Source organism: Semicossyphus pulcher, unplaced genomic scaffold, assembly GCF_022749685.1.
Source record: "Semicossyphus pulcher isolate SPU_LCO1_2020_fin unplaced genomic scaffold, fSemPul1.0.p SCAF_16, whole genome shotgun sequence".
Taxonomy (NCBI): Eukaryota; Metazoa; Chordata; class Actinopteri; order Labriformes; family Labridae; genus Semicossyphus; species Semicossyphus pulcher.
The window spans coordinates 11,488,960-11,509,600 of NW_027211670.1; the positions used below are offsets into that span (position 1 = coordinate 11,488,960).

Sequence of the window (20,641 nt, forward strand, 5' to 3'; positions counted from 1 at the left end):
TACGTCTAACGTTGAACTTTAACGGTGGATTTCATCTGTTGATTTAAATAGGTCTATATTTAATCGAGTCTTTACTCAGACATGGAGGAGCCTGATATACGACAACAGAAGCTGGACAACCAGGTAAAGTAACACGGATTTTAAGTTTTGGGTGTTATTTGTAGATCAAATAGAGCAGATATGTCTTGATTTATTTTATTAGTATACGAATTATAATGTAGCTACTTTAAAATAACCTGCAATGAAATACTACTTAGGCCTATATATCTAAACAGTGTTTCTTTTATCTTTAACATACAGGATATATAAAGTCATCATAGTCAAAGACTGAAAGCTATTCTTGTTTTATTAGGTCACAAGTGTTTAAAACTAAAGCAGAGCTTTCTTGAGTCTCATAAGGTCAAGGCTACCTGGTGTCAGAACCACCTGCTGTTTGGAGCCACTAAATCACAGTTTTGTGTCTGTTCTTCAGTATGTGAGCTACTGGCCTTTATCCAGTTCAGCTTACTATATAAATACCTTATAAAGAACAGCAGATAATCAGTGATAGAAGTACTAATGTAGCCTAATATTGTAATGTTTGCTGTTATATGTTATCTATTTCTTTCCTTATAGTACTAATCCTAGGTTTAATACCCATGTAGCACTAGTAGTAGTGATGCATGTACAGTTAAGTTTAATACCATGTGATTTCTTTACATTCATTGTCTGGTGCAATATACGTTTTTTATTACCTCTCATTATCACTGCCAGTAACTGTCAGTTATTGCCATAATGACTTTTCTGCTTACCTACTTAACTTACCGTTCTTCCATTGTTATTATTAGGCACTGTTTCTTTGCATTTAACCCTTGTACACTTTATATTTTATTACTTACTTCTTATTGTTACTCTTATTTTTGTAATTTCCCTCGGGACTTATAAAGGTCTGTCTTATCTTTTTTTTAATCTTATTTTATTGGCACCTGAAAATCCAGCAGTTTTTCCATAACCTTCAGGTGGCAGTACTTACTATATTAACTATCTCAAATGTAGCCAAATACTACCACTAATATTAGTTATAATACAACTGATGATCAGAATTATCCAAAAACCCTTCTGTAGTTCCTGTCTATGTGAAATGATTGAATATAATGTTGTAATGATGGCTGATAATACTAATGGTCTTAGGTGAGTTAAGGTGAGTTTAGCTGTTATAACATGAATAAAAAAAGCGGTAGTGCCTTCACATATAATGAAATGCCCCACTTACACTCCCGCACTGCTCACCACCTAACCCACAATATGTGCTATAAACAAGTATGACCGAGAAAAGTACTGAAAGTGCAAAGAATCTAACTAGACACGCAATCTAACAGAGATACGAAGCACTATTTTCTCTCTTACTTTTGTCCCCACATATGAACCGCTGTGTTTTGAATTATGCCTAATACACAATTCCTCCACAGCGTACCCTTCTGATGAAGAAGCAGCAGAAGAAGAGGGCTGATAATCAAATGGTGCTGGCCAATCGAGACGCTCGGCAAAAGAACAAGAAGCAAAAAGCCGTCTGCTCTGATGAAACACCTCTGCTGATCAGCCAATCACTGAGCAACACCTCCCTCACTGGTTAGTAGAAGAAGAATTTAATGATTTATCCATTCAGCTTCTAATATTATATTAAATACGCATTTTTAAAACTGTTTTTGCTGTAGATCAAGTTGAACATGCCCATGATAACCCCTTGGATGAGATCACGCTGGGTGAATATGACCTGACAGTAGATGGGATGCCTTCAGAAAAGCTTGTTGCTCCAAAGAAGATGCTCTTGGAGGTCGACAAGGAGCCGGAGGTGAAGAGCGAAGCGGAGAGTGATGCTCAGGCCGAGGGGAAAAAGACAAAGAAGAAAGAAGTGAAAAAAGAAAAGGCCAAACGTAAGAATATGTACATGAATATGTTATTGGTGTGTACGTATGCAAATGATTCACACTCACATTTTAGGCCCTTAGGCCCGAGGAAATTATTCATCATGAACTCACTTTTTTTTTCAGAGATGGATCAGAATGATGAAAAGGAGAAAGAGACGGAAAAAGACAAGGAGAAGAAGGAGAAAAAAACAAAGAAGAAAGACAAAATGAAGGAATCTGAGGACCCACAGAAGTCAAACAAGACCACAAAGCAAGAGCGAAAAAGTAACATCAGTGGTCAATTTATCATGAGTTCAACATAATAATCTGTTTGTTCAGAATCCAGCTATTGGTTTAGGTAGTAAATATGTGTAAGTGTGTACACATAAGACTGCATGCATCGGCTTTTACAGCGTTATAGTTTCTCTACTTTTGCAGAGAAGCACCTACAAGAGGCCTCAAACCAGGAAGCAGAGGCAGACGCGGAGGCGGCAGGCAGTCCAAAGGAGAGCAAACGTGAAAGTGACGATGAAGAGGACGATGGGTCCCACAGGCCCGTCCCTCAAACGCCTAAGAGGAAAAAACAACTCGACACAAGTGAGCGATAATCCAATCAAAATGCATTTTCTTCATGATCATCAACACTGTAAATCTGATGTTAAGATTAATGTTGCGTGTGTTATCTCTACAGGCCGGTGCCAAATAAGTGAGGAGAGTAAAGACGAGGAAGCTGAGGCCAAGGAGAAGAAGACAAAGAAAGCAAACAAATCAGAGAAAATTACTCGGAGTCTAGCTTCTCTTAACTCCAACTACAGGGAGAGTTCATCCTCCGGCAGTGAATCTTATGAAAGGGTGAGTCATTATAAGTAAAAAAGTTTCCCGGTAAAGTATATTTTCAAAAGCAAAATAAGGCAAATATGCATCTTATCCTTCCACTCTTTCTCATTTCAGTCAACATCTCCCATGTCAGTCGAAGATCTGGAGAAGTTTGCTTTGCGTCCGGCACCCAGAGACGTCACGATCCAGTGCAGGGTCACAAGAGACAGGAGGGGCATGGAGAAGGGCATTTACCCGACCTACTACCTGCACATGGAGAAGGAGGACGGCAAGAGGGTCGGCACTTCTGCAAATCTCATCATTGTTCACATTCATTGTAGTTCTAAAAAGAACAATCCTGTGCGGTCTCTTATAACATTTGTTCTTTTGTGCCGTCATCAAGGTGTTTCTAATGGCAGGCAGGAAACGGAAGAAGTGCAAAACGTCCAACTATCTCATCTCCACTGATGCAACAAATCTGTCCAAGGACACAAACTGCTACATAGGAAAACTAAGGTACAACTCACTTATCTCTCCTTATTAAACAACACTACATTAAATCATTTTCATCTAAAAAGCATGTTGTTGTTTTATTAAAGATTTCCAAACCTCTTCTTTTTAGCAAATATCTATTATCTTAGTCTCTAATATCTCTAAGTCTTTGCGATCATGTGTAAAAATTTCATCCAGCTGATTTTTGTGGACTTCAAATCTGGACCCAATCTGTTGATCTGAAATAATGACTCACACTGGCATAACCAGTAACACTAATGATGGCTCTGTTCCATGTGAGTCTCCCAGTAAGCCCCACTACTTAGCCAGCATTCCTCACATCAGTGCTCTGGCACTAAGACAAGGGACTTGGAATGGGGCCATTATTAACAGTATTACTGACACCTAACATGCGCAGTTAGCTGCACACCTTCACGTAAAGTACTAATCTTAAAGATTAATGTCTGTTAAGTCTATCTATCGCCGAATGAGGTAACACAATGGTGATTGAGCCCATGGCGCACTGATGAAAGCCTTTGCATTTGCAGTATATAGTATTATTACAGACTGGGCGTCTCGCACGACTGTCGCGGAAAGAATCACAAGCAGCGTTCAGTTAGTGACGCGTTCTCACCCAGCAGTGGTTGGTCTGCCAGAGAGGGTAGGCGGAGCTAAGCGGCTGTTTTTCCGGTCTCTGAAAGTGTTGAGAGTAAACAGTAATCTACTATGGCTGAACAAACAAAGAAATGATCGATGACTACAGATACAAATTCAAAAATAAAATAAAATCCAAAGAAAAAGATGAAGGCAAACAGTCTAAAAAGGAAAGCGACCGTCAGCGAGGAAAATCAAGAGTTACAACCAGAGCCAACCGTGGACATCACACATGCGACACTGTCTGGATAACTGGGGAGTGTGCTCCCGCAACTACCGTTTATCGCCATAGGTGCCGCCAAAGAGAACGAAACTGAGATCTTTGAGATTACAACTTTTAGTCAGCAAACTAGGGAGAAAATAGTGATGCACAATGAGTACGCCCATCTGGTCCTCACCAGGATCCATCAAAGTAACGTTGCCATAGTTACATAAATGAAAGGCCTATTTTTTTTCTACACTTACATCTTTCAACAAAGCTGATTTGTACATGAACATTAAAAGCAGATAATTCACTTATAACATTTGTCACCAGGGTCTCTTATCATACTGCTCCAACAGTTTCAATGTTGCTGTGAATTGTGGGAAAGGTTATATATAGCACATAGAAGAAGGAAACACAAAGAACAAGATCTTCAAAAAATATGTATTTTCTTTTTTACCATATTTTAAATCCCCACCTTGATTTGTTATCAGTTAACATGGAAGTGAATGCACCCAGAGGTTGCCATCTCTCACCTGATTTTTTGTATGTGTTTCAGGTCCAATGTTCTGGGTACAAAGTTCACGGTATATGATGGAGGTGAAAACCCTGAGAAGAAGCCTTTCATCAAAGAGTGTGAATCAGTGCGGCAAGAGCTGGCAGCCGTTTGTTATGTAAGTCCGAATCTCTCTGTATATGTAACTATATATATATATATGTATATACATAGTGGATATAGCCACTGTGAAGTCACCCATTAGTAGGTCAACTCAAATTTTTGCTGTCGCCATCTTGTTTTATATTTTTTTTCTAACCCAAAGTGACCTTATTTAAACAGACTGGATACTCATTGTAACGTCTATAAACTTAGTGACAGGATGCGGTGATGGTGACTTGTCAATTACAGGAAACCAGTCTCCGAAAGTAGACCCTGCTTTATCATCGATTTTTACACTTTTGCTCGGACACATTTACAAAACAAACATCATGCTACATTGAAAAAGTCTTAAAACTAGCGAATAGGCCCATCAGCTAACTTGGGAAATGTCTTCTGAGGTAAAAAATCATGGAGGAGTGGAGTCATTCTCTCATCCGGCTCCCTCAGTGCTTCCTTGTGCAAGCAGTGCAGTTTCTCCCTGCTGGCTGATTATTAGAAAGAATGCAGGTTTAAAGCAGTTTTTCACAACCATCCCTTTTGAAACCAAGAGGCTACCTCACTCTTTATGTACAGTCTATGCAGTGTACAGTATATTAAAAGAAAAACATGTAAAAATTTGATGTGTTGTTGCAGGAGACGAATGTGCTGGGATTTAAGGGCCCCAGGAAAATGACTGTGATCATCCCTGGCATGCTGGAGAACGACGAGAGAGTGTCCATTCGTCCCAAAAATGTATGCTATCCATATAATCCTCCATTTTTATTTATTTATATTGAAGAGTGAAATCAGAGGACCTGACCTCTCCCCTGACTGTTTCATAGGAACTGGAGACCCTGCTGGTCCGCCATGCCAACAACAACACAGAGAAACTGGTCACGCTGGTGAACAAATCCCCGAGCTGGAACGAACAGACTCAGTCGTATGTGCTTAACTTCCACGGACGTGTCACCCAGGCCTCCGTCAAGAACTTTCAGATCATCCACCCTGATAACGGTAAGATTAACATCGTAATGTCTGTCTTGTTCTCCCATCAAACACAAGAAAAATGGCCGTCCTGTCTTTATTGGAAGCGTCATCTGTCGCCTCTCTTTTCCAGAGGACTACATCGTGATGCAGTTTGGCCGCGTGGCAGAGGACGTCTTCTCAATGGACTACAGCTTCCCCCTGTGCGCCCTGCAAGCCTTCACCATCACCCTGTCGTCGTTTGATGGTAAACTGGCCTGCGAGTGAGCCGTGCGGGTGCGCCTCAAGTGCTTCACTGGATCCCTGATCTGGAAAGAAACTACAGTTTCAACTATACCCATAATTTTTCACATGATCTTTTTTCATGTTTTTAACCTGGTGCATTAAATCACTTTGTATACAGAGACATAGGATTGGAACTTGTTTTATAGCTCAAGTATTATTTTACAACAGCTTTTATATTAAAGTGGAAGCAGTTATTATTGTTATTTAAAAGTCTTTCTTTGTATATTTGCCACATGTGTAAAGGACTTGTGCAATCAGAATGTTGGCAACGACTGTGTTAACACTACCAATGTGATATTAAATTACAATACAATATCTGCAGGTGTGAGTTTGTTTTTAGAAGAAGCCACAGTTCTGTGTCATTAGTCAGATAATTAAGAGTTACATCTGCATCTGTTTGCTATCTTCTTCATCATAGAAAGGAAACAGGTTTATCAAAGTACTAAAAACCAGTTTAAAAAAAAGGACATGTATCAGATGCAGCGGAACTGCAACCAGCTGCAGATAGAGCCCGGCTTATCTGAGTTTTTGCTCTTGCTCAATTTAAAGACATGTTCGCACACAACACAACAAGTTCACACTGCTTCACGTGAAAACAGATAGTCATTCAGGTTTCAGTCAATAAAAATAGCTCTGTTAAGCTCTGTGGTGAAGTGAGCTGATCAGAGTGAGCGTTTATTTTTGAAAGCATGAACCCCAATTAAACTGAAACCTCTGTCATCATACTGACACGAGCGTCTGCGTGGTAACATCATGCACGTGTTTCCTCCTCAACGATCGTATAAACAGTCATTTTAACAAAGTGGAGACTGTTCGCTTTGTAAAATCAAATGAACTACATTATCATTTGTTTGTCCGAACAAGGCGTTGAACGAAACTAAACTGACGCACAGTGTCAGCTCTTGCCCTCTGGATCCATCACAGTCGCTTCCTGCAGTGCGTTCCACCTAACACAGATATAAGTTAGCTTGTTTACAAACTCCAAATCAACAGAATCAGGAACCTCAGAGGAAGACACAGTCGGCTGCTATCGCTTGCAGAATCACCGCAGCACACGGCTGATCTCTGTCACAGCTCACACGTTGCACAACTCTCTTCTTGTAGGTTGCACAATAATACATATTTTCTACTTTTACTTTTTTTTTTACTTTAACTGATATGTTGTTGTATTATTTTTAAAATCAGATGACAAAAGGAATAAAAAATATAAGGTAAGACTGGACATGCATGTGGGCCTTTAAATGCTTTAAATTGTATGTGCTGCTCTCCAGCTGCAGCAGCTGCACATAGTAAGGTTAAATACATTCTGTGAAGGTATTTCTCCATGTCACTTAAGTTTGTAATATAGAAGTATTAAGTACTCTCCAACGATTGTCACTAGGACAATTTTAGATAAACGTCCCTTTCCAGTACAGGGACATTGTTTCTGCTTTAAACTGTACATAATGTGGTGTTTATAAAGTTTCGATATAATTGTTCATTACGTTAAAACACAGCCATTGGAAAGATAGTTCTATGTGCACAAAGTAACATTCAGGTATTTAAGTGATGTCCATAAAAATGTATATTTTTGCTTTGAGTAATGTCCTAAATCTGATGATTTCCTTCTACATTTTTTTGGCCTTTTTGCCTTCATTCGACAGCCGGGGGTGGCCTGGGCCCCCTTTGAAATCTGATTGGTCGCCCCAAGTGCCACCCCAAAATCGTAAACTTGGACTAGGATTGGCTATTTGCCTTGTCAGAGGTAGGACTCGTGTTAAGTAGCTGCTGGTAGCTTTCTTTCCATTTCAATGCGCCACATTTACTTTAGTACTTTAAATTGTTACTCTGATCACACATCTTCTGTTTGAGTCCTTAAAGAATCAAGCTTAGAAGGAAGGGTTAAATAAATGCTATTCATTTGCATGTGTGTGTGTGTGTGTGTGTGTGTCTGTGTGTGTGTGTGTGTGTGTGTGTGTGTGGCATACTTCATGCCACCCCTGGATAGAGTCAGAAGCATGTGAAGAGAGGGTGGGGATGACATGGGCCCGAGGGTCAGGGTTGAGCCCGGGGGGAGCTGCATTGAGGGTTCGGCCTCTGTACATTGGGGCACACGCTGTAACCACTGAGCCAAACCGAAACCCCAAAATTCCTTCTACTTTTGGGTCATTTTTTTTGGGCCTATTATGCCTTTATTGAGAGAGATAGAGTACTGTGGATAGTGTTGGAAACAGGGGACGAGAGAATGGGGGTTGACACGCAGCAAAGGGCCGAGGGTGGGAGTCAAACCCTCCACATCGAGGACCGTAGCCTTCGTATATGGGCCTTCGATTTAACTGCTGATCTAAACCAGCGCCCACTTTTGTGCCTAACTTTGTCTGAAGATCAAAAGAAAAGTTTATGCATTAATTCAAGTTTATTTTCACCACTTCGTGTGTATTTTTAACGTCTTATCATCTCAATCTAAATGAATCTAACAGCAGTGATAATATGACATTCATGTCGTCCAATCTTTATGCACATTTATTAGTGATACCCTGATGTAGAAATGTTCTGTTCTTTAAGCTTTAACTTTATTAAATGACAAACAAAATGCCTGATATCAAATAGTGTGCGAGTATCTCTGAGTATGTTTGGTTAATCTGAAACCTGCCCCCCTTTCACACACTTTCCATTTACAACCGCTCTTTTTTTTAAAAAGCACATCCTCTCCAACCCACTGAGGGAGCGATAGTGATCAGCGTGAACACACAGAGTGATACCTCCTTCTCTCATTCTTCACCAGATCACTCTCAGGGCAGCATGACTCGATCGGAGCAGTGGATGCGGTGATGTTGGGACCGGGTGAGGGGACAGTTTGGAGCGCTCCATCCAGGCTGAAGACGATGCTGCTGATCGTGCCAATCTTTATGCCTCTGCTCGTATCGACCGGCATCGTCTGCCCGCCTGGAAACAACACAGGTTATGTCTCTGACTTTACTTTCTTATTGTTTAAATGTGAATTCATTTGAGCTTTGCTTGGGAAAATAACCAAATTAACTAGTTGCTTTAAAAACTAAATAAATACTCTGTATAACTCCCCTGACTCTCTTTTTCACCTTTGACCTCCTGAGGGAGTCTGCTTACCTTTTATTATTATTAAGCGTTATACATTTTATTACTGTTTATTTATTTATTAATACTAATAAATACGCTTAATAGTTAGAAATATACAAGAAAAGAAGATAGCGGTTTATGTGGCTCAGGGGTAGAGGTAGGTAGGCTCTATGATAAAAGAGCACTATAAGTAGCGCAACATATTTAAAATCTGGGTTGAAAAGCATCGAAGGTTTAAACAGTAGTTTCACATTTCGTCAAGCGTCACCGGTTGCTGTAATTGTTCCTCCTGTCCATATATATGGCTGCAAATGAATCCCTCCCTACGGTCATTTCAAGGTCAGGAGATGGACCGAAAAATAAAAACATTTTAAGTACATCTGTGTATAGATGCAATATTGTTTCTAACTGTAGTTTAGTGTAGTTTAATTATTGATCCCTGCATTCGTAAGGACCACCATCCAATTTCATCGTACTGCACTTGTGCACTGCAATGACAGTAAAGGTCTGTCTATCCATCTATAAAGGTTTGTTACAGACCTCTGAAACATTCATGAATGATTTATACTAAATAATCCAAGTAATAAGCAGTAATAAACCTTTATAAAGCAGTATTGTGGTATAACTGGTGAAATGAAAGTTTGGGTCAAGTTTACCAAGTGACCCTTTTTTTTTAACGTCTAACACTCCAAATAAAACATTTCCTGTACATTTTTTAGCTCCGGGCCACAAGCTTCAGTGTGTGAGCGACTACGTGTCCATCATCAACTGCTCCCTGAGCGACGTCGCGCCATCTGACAGCAGCAGCTCCTCCTGGCTCACGTTCGTCCAAACTTTTGAAAAGTGAGGCTCTTTTTCACTGTTTTTATGACGAACGACCTTTAAATATGAAGGCAACGTTTTTTACAGTTTCTTCTCCCATCTTTGCGCAGGACAAAGTTTGAATGTATGCTGATAAACACCGGTGGGGATTACTTCTGCTCTGTCGACACATCCAGCCCGATGACCGAGTATGATTACGGTTTGAACAACTTTGTGGAAGATGACACTTTTCAAATCTCACTTTCTCACAATCAAAACGATGGAGCTGAAATCTGTGAGCTGCTGACGAAAAACTTCAGGCCTTTCTTAAACAGTAAGGGACAACCTGACACACTGAACACATTCATAAAGTTACACATTTCTGCTTTGTTATTATGATGAATCTTCATTTATGTGTGTTTGTCTTTAATGTCTCCTCTAATCAGTTAAACCGAACACACCGTGCTGCCTCACACGCACCAATGAGTCTGGTCAACACCACTTCACCTGGAAGAGCACCTACGAGCCGTACAGTCAGTTCGACCCTATGGCTGATTACCTGATGTATGAGCTGCATTACTACAAACGAGGAGACAAACTGAGTGTAAGATCAAACAATAAATAAGCAAGTTGGTGGTGATAAGAGAATAACAAATGGTTTTAGGGAAACGGTTTGTAGCAGTTACGAACTATTGGAAAATCAATCGTGGATAAAAGGGCAAGACAGAGACATTTACAGTGAAAGATGAGAGAAAACTTAATTTGAAAAGATAAACATAATTATACCTTAAATCATTTTGTATTTTTGACCCAAAGGTCTTTCCAAACTGACTTGTCAAAGCATGAAAAGTAGATGTTTAAACAACAACATAATGACCCCTCTGTTTGACCCCAGTGTCCCAGTAAACATGGCTGGCTTAACATGCCTCTAGTTCACTGCAAAACTACAGCTCTTAAAATGAGATCTTGACACAATACAAGAATTACCTAATGTGTCTTTTTTTTAAAATAATATTAACCCTACATGACACTTTTGAGACCTCTACATCATTAATGAGATCATTCCTGAAAAACCCGTTGAATACAGCCAGACGCATGCAGTGAAAGGATAACCCACCAGGGTTCAGAATGTATGACCCAGATGACCTTTGGATGAGACATCAGACGATGGAGGTCGTCATGGTTTTTGCCAGTTTTGAAAAAGTTAAAGCAGGAAAAACATTGAAATTGTTACTGATGCTACAAGATGCTTTACTGGATTGAAGCGACATATAACAGCCTCTTATTTTCTAACTTACTTTATAGTGCGGAAAATGTGTGAATCAAATTAAATACAGCAGGAATTTAAAATAATGCATCTGTAGATTTATCAATATTCATTTTTTAGCAGTTTACGCGTTCCATAAAGCTTTTGATTGTTAAACAACATACTGGCAATATTTAGAGTAGAAACGGAGACATGTATAGCAGAAGCCCTCAGCGGACACGCATCCATACATTTTATTTCTCTCGTTATCTCGAAATAACAACGCTGCACCACCGCGACGTCGGATGATCTTAACCTGTATCCCCAGAGTTGCAAAAGCACAAAGCAAACATAGAATCAGGCTTAACTTACCTCATTAGTGTGAGCGATGGCTGCATGGCATGTCCTGGTCTGTAATATCAGTGACCTGCCTGTTGTTTTGTTTTCTGGATCGCCTGAAAAAAGTCAAGATCTCAAAATGAGTTGTTATTATGTAAAAACAGAGTAAAAAATAAAATGTATGGACGCATGTCCGCTTAGGGCTTCCGTAATCTATAGCCTGGTTTTGCTACAAATTGATTTTCACAAAAAAAAGTACATTATAAAACAATTTTCTGAGTTTGAAGACGATCAAGGGAAATTTTAAATCCTTTTATGAGTTTAAGGGGTTAAAAATTGTGTTCTGTAAGACGTGTGGTCCATTTTTGTTTGTGGTCATATCAGCTCTGTGAAGTCCTTTTAAGGGGTAAAAATGCTTTACTGTGTATGCTTTTATTTGTTTAAAAAACACATGAGCTAACCAGTAAATCAATTAGTATTACTATTATGATTATTATTTATACATCAGATTTTTTTGTTCAAAACTTTTTTTCCCTGATTGATCACTAACAGGCCTCCATACGGGACGCCTCTCTCCTTTTCAAACTTTCATAACTTTAAACTCTTATTTCTTTTAGATCATATCTCACACAATCAACACCGCAAAGGTGAATTTTTCAATAAACGACGATGTGTTTGTGCGGGACACCGACTACTCAGCCAGAGTGCGCTCCAGCCCCAATCAGGCTTATTATAAAGGAACGTGGAGCGACTGGTCCTCTGAGGTTTACTGGAGGACCAAGTCAGCTGTGACCGGTAAGAAAACTGAATGAGATCAATCAAGTGAATCAATGATAGTCTTACTGATATGTTCTCCTGTATGTTTGTGTATGCAGCTCCCACATTGAACACAGTTCTGCCTCACCTGGGGAAGGTGTTCATCCCCTTGTGTGTGATGGGGTTGCTTGTCTTACTTCTCTGCTATGCTCCTATTAAAAAGTAAGGTCCACCAAACCACATAAAAACAAATGCATTTTCCTGGAGCTCATCTGCATTAAATATGATCTTTATATTCCTCGTACTAACAGGTGGAGGCAAGGTTCCTTCATTCCAACTCCAGCCCCTTACTTCCACACCCTGTACCACGACTGTCAGGGAGATTTCAAGGTATCTTTAAGGTTGTCACATTAAAAACCGACAGTCTTTTGATGATGTCACTAAACATGACTGTATTTATAGAGCTGGGTGGTTACTAAAGAAAACATGGCAGACATGCTGAAAGCAGAGGAAACTCTCCAAATTGACAAGCTTACCAAGTGTGCAGATATCCAGGAGGAGGAGGAGGAGGAGCAGGAGGAGTGTCAGCACCAGTTCCTTGAAGGCAGCACGTACAGCAACATCACCGACCCCGGCTGTGATGCTTCTCTCCTGGGCATCCCGTACGCTGTGAGCTCCATGGCTCCGCTGTCAGATCCAGGGAGCTCCCTCAAGAGTCTGACCTTCAGCTCACAGCCGGGGAGTCCCACTGAGGGAGACTCAGGGTGCTGGCTCAGCAGCCACACGTCCCTGGAGAGGGACCCTCCCTGGTACTGCAACGAGTACTGCACCCTGAGCGCCTTCCAGCAGATCAGCCCGGTCACAGCGATGAAATGCTGCACCACCAGGGAGGAGCAGACAGAGGGCCTGTACTAAAGCATATGTTAGCATGGAGTAATGAGAAGGGTTTTCATGTATCAATGATTCATCATCGATTCCATGTGAAGACATTGATCTACATAGAAAACTTTTAGATACTGAGCGATATATATCTGCAGATGTTTTTTTCTTTATATTAAAAATAATACATCGTTTGTCATTTAAATGTCTGAAAGAGTTCAGTAAGAAAACTTTCAAATATACTTTAGTTGTTTGAGAGCTGATATTGATGTATAAACATATATTATCTTATATACAACAGTTATTTCTGAACTAAGTAATCTGATTGGACAAGAGGCATTCCATGAGTGCCGATATACAGTATAACATCATTCCCTCTTGTGTAATATTGCTTAAATATTGATGGCAGACCACTGAATAGAATTTAATGAAAGTTGTATTGTTGCCAAAAGAATAAATGACAGAACGTTTGATTTATACCCCGAGTAACAGGGACAGAAGAGGAAGTAAGAAGAGAGTAAACTCGCTCTGGAAAACCTGACCTACACTGTGGCACATTCATGACACCTTCAAGGGATTCATAAAAATTTGGCAAACAGTCTTGGACACGGTGGACCCCTCTGGACTTTGCCTTACCTAATCAATAACATTGCAGCTAATTACAGCATATCCTAGTAATCTGAATGTAATTTGCCGGGGGGGTGTGCTTTTGTCTTGTGTTTGTAAAGTTGTAACTGCTGCTGCTTTTTGCTTTGTTAAGTTGATTCAAAGCTACAAAGAAAAGTGGTTCTGTACATATTTGGAACTGGAAGTATATGTAAAGTTGCTGGAACCTCAATAAAAATAAAAAAAAAGAGTAAGAGATCATTTGAACCAAATTGGGCCTTTAAGTTAAACCACACAATAACTATAAAGACATTTTCAATGCTTCAAATAAGCGCAACAGCTTCCAGGTAAAAATAACACGTCAATTCTTGTTTTCGAAGCAGAGGTAAGCTTTAATGTAGTGAGTAGTTCAATTGCTTCTAAAGCAGTCTGACTCATCTAGATATAAAATATCCTATATCATCATCTTTTGCTAACATTAAGTGAGTAAACTGAACAATTCTAAACAAAAACATTCTCAACAAATGAAAAGAATTGCATTTCTGCAGTAGCTACGGAAGCCCTTAGTTACCCTTACACACATCCATACATTTTATTTACTCTGTTATTCCTGGTCGTTTTCTCGAGATCTTGACTTATTCATTTTGTTATCTCAGGAAAACAAGCTGAATTTCTCATCATAACAGATTCATTTGGGCCATTATCTCGAGAGAACAAAGCTGGTTTTCTCGTGATAACAGGATAATTTTCCGTCGATCTTAAGCCCGTCTCTATGTTGGTTTTGTGCTATTACAACTGTGGGGATACGACTTATAATCATGTGACGTTATAGTGGTGCCACATGATAAATATGTTTGGATGCATGTCTGTTAAGGGCTTCCCTCTGTGTTAGATTTAGTTACATTAGATTGACTGCTTGACGTCTCCTGTCTTATATTGACCAAATACAACCATGTGCTGTTATTTCTGCCATTCCATTTTGGTCATTAAAATCAGTACTTTATATCTATTCCTTCAATTTTTCTAATAACAGACCTATTTTGTGATGCTGAATAGCTGAAGTTGAATAAAATGCAAACGTTTGTAGAAAGTTTTATTTACGCCAACACATACATGAACAAAGCACCATATAACCTTAAAGTCTGGTACAGAAGAAAGCCTACCTGCCTCAGTCATCATGGCCATTTTTATTTATTCCATAGCAAACACTCTGAATAACAAAAAGACAGCCAAGGCAGCAGATTCTATCGTATATTACAGCATGCTGAATAGAAAACCTGGGAAAGAGAATTAGACAGAGCCATCTAGAGACACTAGTGAGATACAACAGTATAAAAGTGCCATTCATTATACAGCAGTTGAAATACTGACAATGAAAGAAGCTAATTTTACATTAAATTGATGGAAAACAAAAGGGGGGAAACATAAAAGGAATAGACCCTGTGAAAGAGCAAAATAAAACAAAGACATTTCTTCTTTGAACATTGATGACAGCCAGCCTGCATGGAGTTGATGAAACTGGTAGCGAGCTGTGTCCCTTGCACCACATAAGACAATTAATGTTTAAAAAGAAATGACCAGGGTGCCGGAGCACCCATCCCCTCCCAGCATTATGCGCCAACTGGCAATTAAGAACAAAAATGGATAGGTGAGAGGAGAACGGATGGCACAGAATGTGTGGAGTTTAAATAGAAGTCTTTAAGCAAGTCCTGATGTGAGAGGAGCACATTCATCGAGAGACTGAGCGGGGAGGTGATTCTTGTTAAACCCATTCCTTCTGCCGGAGCGGAGAGAGTCTTCGCCCTTACGAGGGGGAGAACTTTTTGGCTTGTGCTCGAACTCTTTTTTCATATTCTACTCTGTTTTGGCTGGAAGGGAGAGAAGAAAACAGCAGTTAAAAACCAATATGGCAAAGGTTTGAGTTTGTAACAGAGCAATATCATGTCATAAAAACATCATTTCCAGTGCACAAAGTCCCTGAAGAATCATCTACCTCAATCAGAGATTTAGAAAAAAGCCTGTCTCATTGATGAAGTCACATTACTGACTGCAGTGCTTTTCCAACAGGAAGGATTAGAAATGTAATAACAAGTCAAGGAATTCTCAAACAGAATCTCTTCTTCAGTTACTAAGAATAAAAAATGTGTCCATTCCTCTTGTATAAATGCTGAGCCTCAATGATAGTTCAGGTATAATTCACCAGCATCAACCTAGAAACAGAACTGGAATTGTCAAACCCCCTTCCCCTTTGGCAAAAGATATTAGACTAATGTTTAAAAAAAGATGAGACCGAAAACACTCACCAGTAGATTGTGTAAGCTTCTGCTTGGGCTGGATCCTGGATATTTGGTTCATTTAGGAGTTCTTGGATACCTAATAAGATCTGTGGGATAAAAGAAACACTGGTTGGATCTGAATGAAGGAATAAAAAATGTTTGTCCCAGTATTATGTTACTTTTTGTAAAAAAAAAATTCCCTTGAGCATGAAAACAATAACAATAAAAAAACTAAAAAGATGAGATCCAGTATGAAACCAAAGAAAGAAAAAAAGGGACGTTAAGGACATCTTGGAAAAGCTCCATAATGTTAATGAGGAATGCTTGGCAGTCCGAACCTGCTTTATTGTGATGGCCGGTCTCCAGTCCTTGTCCTCCTCTAGAATAGATAGGCATACTGTGCCTGATGGGTACACGTTTGGATGAAAGAGTGGAGGCTCAAATTTACCTGAAACACAACAAAGTGCACTTATGAGTCCAATCAATAACAAACACGAGAGAAGACAAACAAGTTCTTTTTCCCAGTTCACACTGACCGAGCGGCTCCAGTGAGAGGGAGCAGCTCCTGCAGCAAAGGCTTAATCTGATTTTAATGTGACATTCAGACAACAGCACCCCTGTTGCTGGATAGCAGAGACGTCGTATGTCACGGTGCCCTGACGCTGCGAGTGACCCAGAGTGGTAATGTAATGATTGGGTTCACACAATAATAGACTAGTACTGTAGACTGAGCAGCCAAACTGTCAGTACCTTTAAAGTGCCACAGCTGTATCAGCTCTGAGCTATGAGCTTCAATGGATGGATGAAATTACCATGACTCTAACAGAGAACGAATATGAGCCCGCTTAATAGTAAAATGTCAAAGGAAGTGTTGTTTTTAAGTGAGCTTGAGCTGTGTTTTGAAGTCATAAACAAGCCTACGAACACATACACAGTGACTGCAAGTTGTGTGATAAACATATCTCACATTAAGGCCCAGACCCGCTCGTAACAGTTAGTATTAAATGAAAAGCTCACAGTCTACTGACTGTGACTCAAACAACCCTAGGCTATACGTGCGCTCCAAATGTAGTGAGGAAAAAGGATACAGTCTTGGGCACATCTGCAGTTTGTAGCCCCAGCGTTAAGACTAAGTGTGGCTGATAACAGAACGCACGCGCTCATAACCTGGATGCTGAATTCTCGCAGCTTGTGTGTGCAACAGTAGCAGCGTCTTGTGTATTTTAACAGGCAGGCGATACACAGACTCCACATTTAGAGTAATTTTTAGATAGTTTTTTTTCAGCTCTTGTGAAGGAGTGCACTTGTTATATTAGACAAACTTTTGTTGAGGATCACAGAAAGTTAGAATCTTTGTTTTGTCTTTTGTATCAAGCATAAAAAACAAAACACCTCTTAAAATAGTTATCAATGATCGGTTGTTTAAGCCGAGTTAGTACCGGCTATAATTGATGCTCCACTTCATTATGAGTGTACTTAAACTTGATTGAAGAGATTTAGGATTCAGTTTGGCAGATAGATGAGGCCGTTTTACTTGGCCAAATGTCAAACTTACAATGTTTTTATTAAGTTAATCTCACTGTCACACTCTTCCCAGTGTCAGGTTAGAGATGACACCTGCTAGTGCAAAAATGCGCTTAATAAAAAGACACATACTGTCTGCGTACGTGACTCCACAGTCCACACGAAGCGTTTGTCTGTGTCGTGAATCATCCCTCTACTGACTAAATAATGTTGATGGATTTCTACAAGTACGTGCTACAGCATAATAACCATGTGTGTAGTAATCACAATACACAGTTCAGGTCGGACACACTCACATTTTGGAGGTGATGAAGGATAGTCATCCTTGAACAACATGCGCAGCTTGAACAGGCCTCCTTCCCACGGAGTCTGAGGAGACACACAACAATAGGATCAGCTTGTTGACAGAGGGTTGTGTCAGTCACGTTGGTTTAAATAAAAAACAACTCTTTAAACCGGATTATTGTTAGATCTGTGCAAGATGAATAATGATCAAGTTTTCACATCACTCAACTCTTTTAGTTACTGACTTCTACCTATGCTGGCAAAACAGGAAGTGCAAGACGCACATACCTCTATAGTTGAGTAATACAACTCTATCTGCTACAGTAATTTTCATATACAGTGCATTGTTTTCCATTTAGCCGTGGCTGCTATGTATGTTAAATATGCTCAGTATGCAAACAGACTATGAAATACATTACCCCCTTCTTGCCAGGAATAGCACATTCCCAATTCATGAGATTCAAGGTTCCATCTGGATTTTTTGTCGGTACAGCAACAAATCCCTGAAAAAAATAAAAAGACATCAGTGTTTACTGGAGTTGACAATGTATGCGCAATGAAAGCTCAGATAGACGGGCACAGTGAAGCCAGCACAGGTGGATCTACTTACAAAAGGATGGTCCTTCCGCCATGCCTTGCGCTCCTGGGCAAGCCGGCTCAATGCAATGCCTGACATGATTCGAGCACTCCTGCAATGAGAGACGAAGTTATGGCAGAGTAAGTAACGATTTGTCGCTTTATGTCACTGTGAAAGAAACATCTGAAGATTTTAAAATTTTGGCAAGACAAAACAAACAAGTTAACAAGGACATTAGGTGCATTTGGAGAGGTATTTGTCTTCACTGTAAGCTTTAAAATGTGTCTGAAAAAGTTCAGAGATAAGCCCCCACAGCCTGTAAAATGATCTAACCAGTTATATTACAACCTGACAACATGCATGCTTTCATGTTTCTCACAGTAAACAATATTTTGACTTTGCTTCAACAGTTCTAAGTTGGGAAGAACTTATCAAACATAAGGGGGTCTGCCTTTTCTACATTATTTTATGCTTCTAAAAAGGGGTAAATACAATCATTCACGGTGATAGCTAAACTGCTAACTTGTGTAAGTTACCTAAAAGTAGTAATATTGCAGAATACAGTATAAACCTATCACTTTCCACGTCAGAGAGCTTCAATGATCTGCTACAATTACTATTGTACACAGAAAAGGACTTCCTGCTTTCATTTTCGTTTACACAAGAGAGCTAATTAGGAGCTCTAATTAAGACCCTTCATTGGAATGTCTAATGAATGATCTCTATAGCAACCATGGTTTAGAGGTAATGACAATAAGGAAAGCAACAAGACAGTGTTAGCAATGACTAGTGACACCTCGCGCAGTGTTTACTAACTTTATAGCGGTGGAGTTGTTGTGACGGAATTGCATATTAATAAGGCAAACTACAAACTGAATTTTAACCAGTTTTCATCAGACTTAAAGTAATTGTTTTTCGAGTATCTGTTAAACCAACATGTCAGGTTCACTAGGGAAGCTAGCCAAGTTAGCCGGTTGCTATACATGTCCTTCTGCACAAACGCTTCTACTTCTCTTTAGGCTGAATCTGGTGTTAGAGTCAGAGTCCCCGGGAAAGACCGTTCGTTTGTTTCACGCTCGTTCAAACTTGCTGTCACGTAAACGTCCACACGCTGACAATCAAAGCTATTTGATCAGCAGGCTAACCGGCTAGCTTGGCATGCTAACTCATGTGCGCCAGAATCGTGTTTTATTCGAAGAGGCGCTGGCGCTGTTAGCGTCTGACACGGCCTGATGCAGCACAAAAATGCGCAATTGCACTTGATTTGGAGACTATTTTGGATGGTAAGTGACCTGCGCCTTTCTTCGAACGACTAATCACATCTGTTTAATATAGCAAACAAGGGTGCGATATATTCCTAAAGAAGAAAAACATACCATAGTCCATTAAAGAAACAGGACAAAGAACGCCAGAGCTAAAAGGCGCACATTTGTGCATTACCAAACTAGCGAAAATGGCGCAAACTGAAGCGGGTAAAATATCTTGATACACGACAAAATTAACATGTTGTTTAACTAAGGTGTACTCCTACCTCTCAATATGGTTGCACTGGCTCTTGTAATTAGGCGAAATGTGTTTATCGTGCTCAAATCCCGTTAAACCTTGCAAAGTTTCCCTCCTGAAAAACCACCCGCTCCGACTCAAGGCAGATACAGACACAACGAAGCGAGACAGTCTCCCGACGTTTATTTCCGGCTTTGCTTAAGTACCCCTGGTAAGATCAGGCTACGCGTTTGTCTTTTAACGCCTTCAGTTTTCTAGTTTGTTTGCAACTGCAGATAACTCAGCCGGGAAAAAAAATGTTTATATGGTTTGTTAGTGCCCATATCACCCGAGACCTAAAACCTCTGCTGATACAAGCACCGTTAAGTTGTTGGGGATGATTATCTTTGCTTTGCGGATGTTCCTCTTCAGCCATGCGCCGTACCGCAGTTTACAGTTTCCCGCTTAGAAAAATAAAACAAGGAAAGATCTTACTTTTAAATCATACGAGAGATGCATTGTATGTCCTAACTGTTGCTGTTGCTCCTTTTAATATATCGCATTTCCCCATATCATACATCAAGGATGGCCATGCGCCAGATGTCCCATCCTACCAAACACAGATTTATATCTTGTCCCATATAACATCTTTGTCTGGACTGTGTACTGTTAACCCAAACGATAACGTCTGAGATATTTAATTACATTATTTAAAGAACTACAAAAGAGATGAGATTCACATCCGTTGAGTTAATTGGTTGTTATACACATACTTTTGAACATGTTTAAGTCTGCCGTGTAAAAAGCTCCTTAGAGAAAAAAATATCGTCTACTTTTTG

At 39.9% G+C, this 20,641-nt stretch overlaps 3 protein-coding genes across 3 annotated transcripts; 2 read left to right on the plus strand and 1 right to left on the minus strand.

Annotated features, from left to right (window-relative positions):
• Positions 1-81: 81 nt before the first annotated feature.
• On the plus strand, positions 82-5,938 carry LOC138593872 (tubby protein homolog). The gene is made up of 12 exons (XM_069664956.1): positions 82-123; positions 1,449-1,608; positions 1,695-1,913; positions 2,031-2,171; positions 2,325-2,483; positions 2,578-2,738; positions 2,838-2,999; positions 3,106-3,218; positions 4,610-4,724; positions 5,342-5,440; positions 5,530-5,701; positions 5,805-5,938. Exons 1-12 carry the CDS (start codon positions 82-84, stop codon positions 5,936-5,938), a joined length of 1,677 nt encoding a protein of 558 aa, XP_069521057.1.
• Positions 5,939-8,731: 2,793 nt separating this feature from the next.
• LOC138593730 (interleukin-21 receptor) lies at positions 8,732-14,654 on the plus strand. The gene is made up of 8 exons (XM_069664820.1): positions 8,732-8,896; positions 9,751-9,874; positions 9,964-10,166; positions 10,279-10,436; positions 12,035-12,212; positions 12,293-12,395; positions 12,485-12,563; positions 12,636-14,654. The coding sequence occupies exons 1-8, from the start codon at positions 8,767-8,769 to the stop codon at positions 13,086-13,088; spliced, it is 1,428 nt and encodes a 475-aa protein (XP_069520921.1). The 5' UTR covers positions 8,732-8,766; the 3' UTR covers positions 13,089-14,654.
• An 84-nt stretch (positions 14,655-14,738) lies between these two features.
• On the minus strand, positions 14,739-19,974 carry ube2ib (ubiquitin-conjugating enzyme E2Ib). Its single transcript, XM_069664272.1, has 7 exons — positions 19,852-19,974; positions 18,354-18,432; positions 18,163-18,246; positions 17,755-17,827; positions 16,273-16,382; positions 15,962-16,041; positions 14,739-15,526 (listed from the first exon to the last, which is right to left on the minus strand). Exons 2-7 carry the CDS (start codon positions 18,417-18,419, stop codon positions 15,463-15,465), a joined length of 477 nt encoding a protein of 158 aa, XP_069520373.1. The 5' UTR covers positions 18,420-18,432; positions 19,852-19,974; the 3' UTR covers positions 14,739-15,462.
• Positions 19,975-20,641: the final 667 nt, after the last annotated feature.

Bases quoted from the DNA above. Each gene is read 5' to 3' on its own strand.
- LOC138593872 (XM_069664956.1), top strand. From the start codon at position 82: ATGGAGGAGCCTGATATACGACAACAGAAGCTGGACAACCAG. The intron at 2,739-2,837 runs GTGAGTCATTAT...TTCTCATTTCAG, and splicing joins GCAGTGAATCTTATGAAAGG to TCAACATCTCCCATGTCAGT. The intron at 4,725-5,341 runs GTAAGTCCGAAT...GTGTTGTTGCAG, and splicing joins AGCTGGCAGCCGTTTGTTAT to GAGACGAATGTGCTGGGATT.
- ube2ib (XM_069664272.1), bottom strand. From the start codon at position 18,419: ATGTCAGGCATTGCATTGAGCCGGCTTGCCCAGGAGCGCAAGGCATGG. The intron at 18,247-18,353 runs GTAAGTAGATCC...TATTTTTTTCAG, and splicing joins GGCGGAAGGACCATCCTTTT to GGATTTGTTGCTGTACCGAC. The intron at 16,042-16,272 runs GTTCGGACTGCC...TTTATCCCACAG, and splicing joins CGGCCATCACAATAAAGCAG to ATCTTATTAGGTATCCAAGA.
- LOC138593730 (XM_069664820.1), top strand. From the start codon at position 8,767: ATGTTGGGACCGGGTGAGGGGACAGTTTGGAGCGCTCCATCCAGGCTG. The intron at 12,396-12,484 runs GTAAGGTCCACC...TCGTACTAACAG, and splicing joins TGCTATGCTCCTATTAAAAA to GTGGAGGCAAGGTTCCTTCA. The intron at 12,564-12,635 runs GTATCTTTAAGG...CTGTATTTATAG, and splicing joins ACTGTCAGGGAGATTTCAAG to AGCTGGGTGGTTACTAAAGA.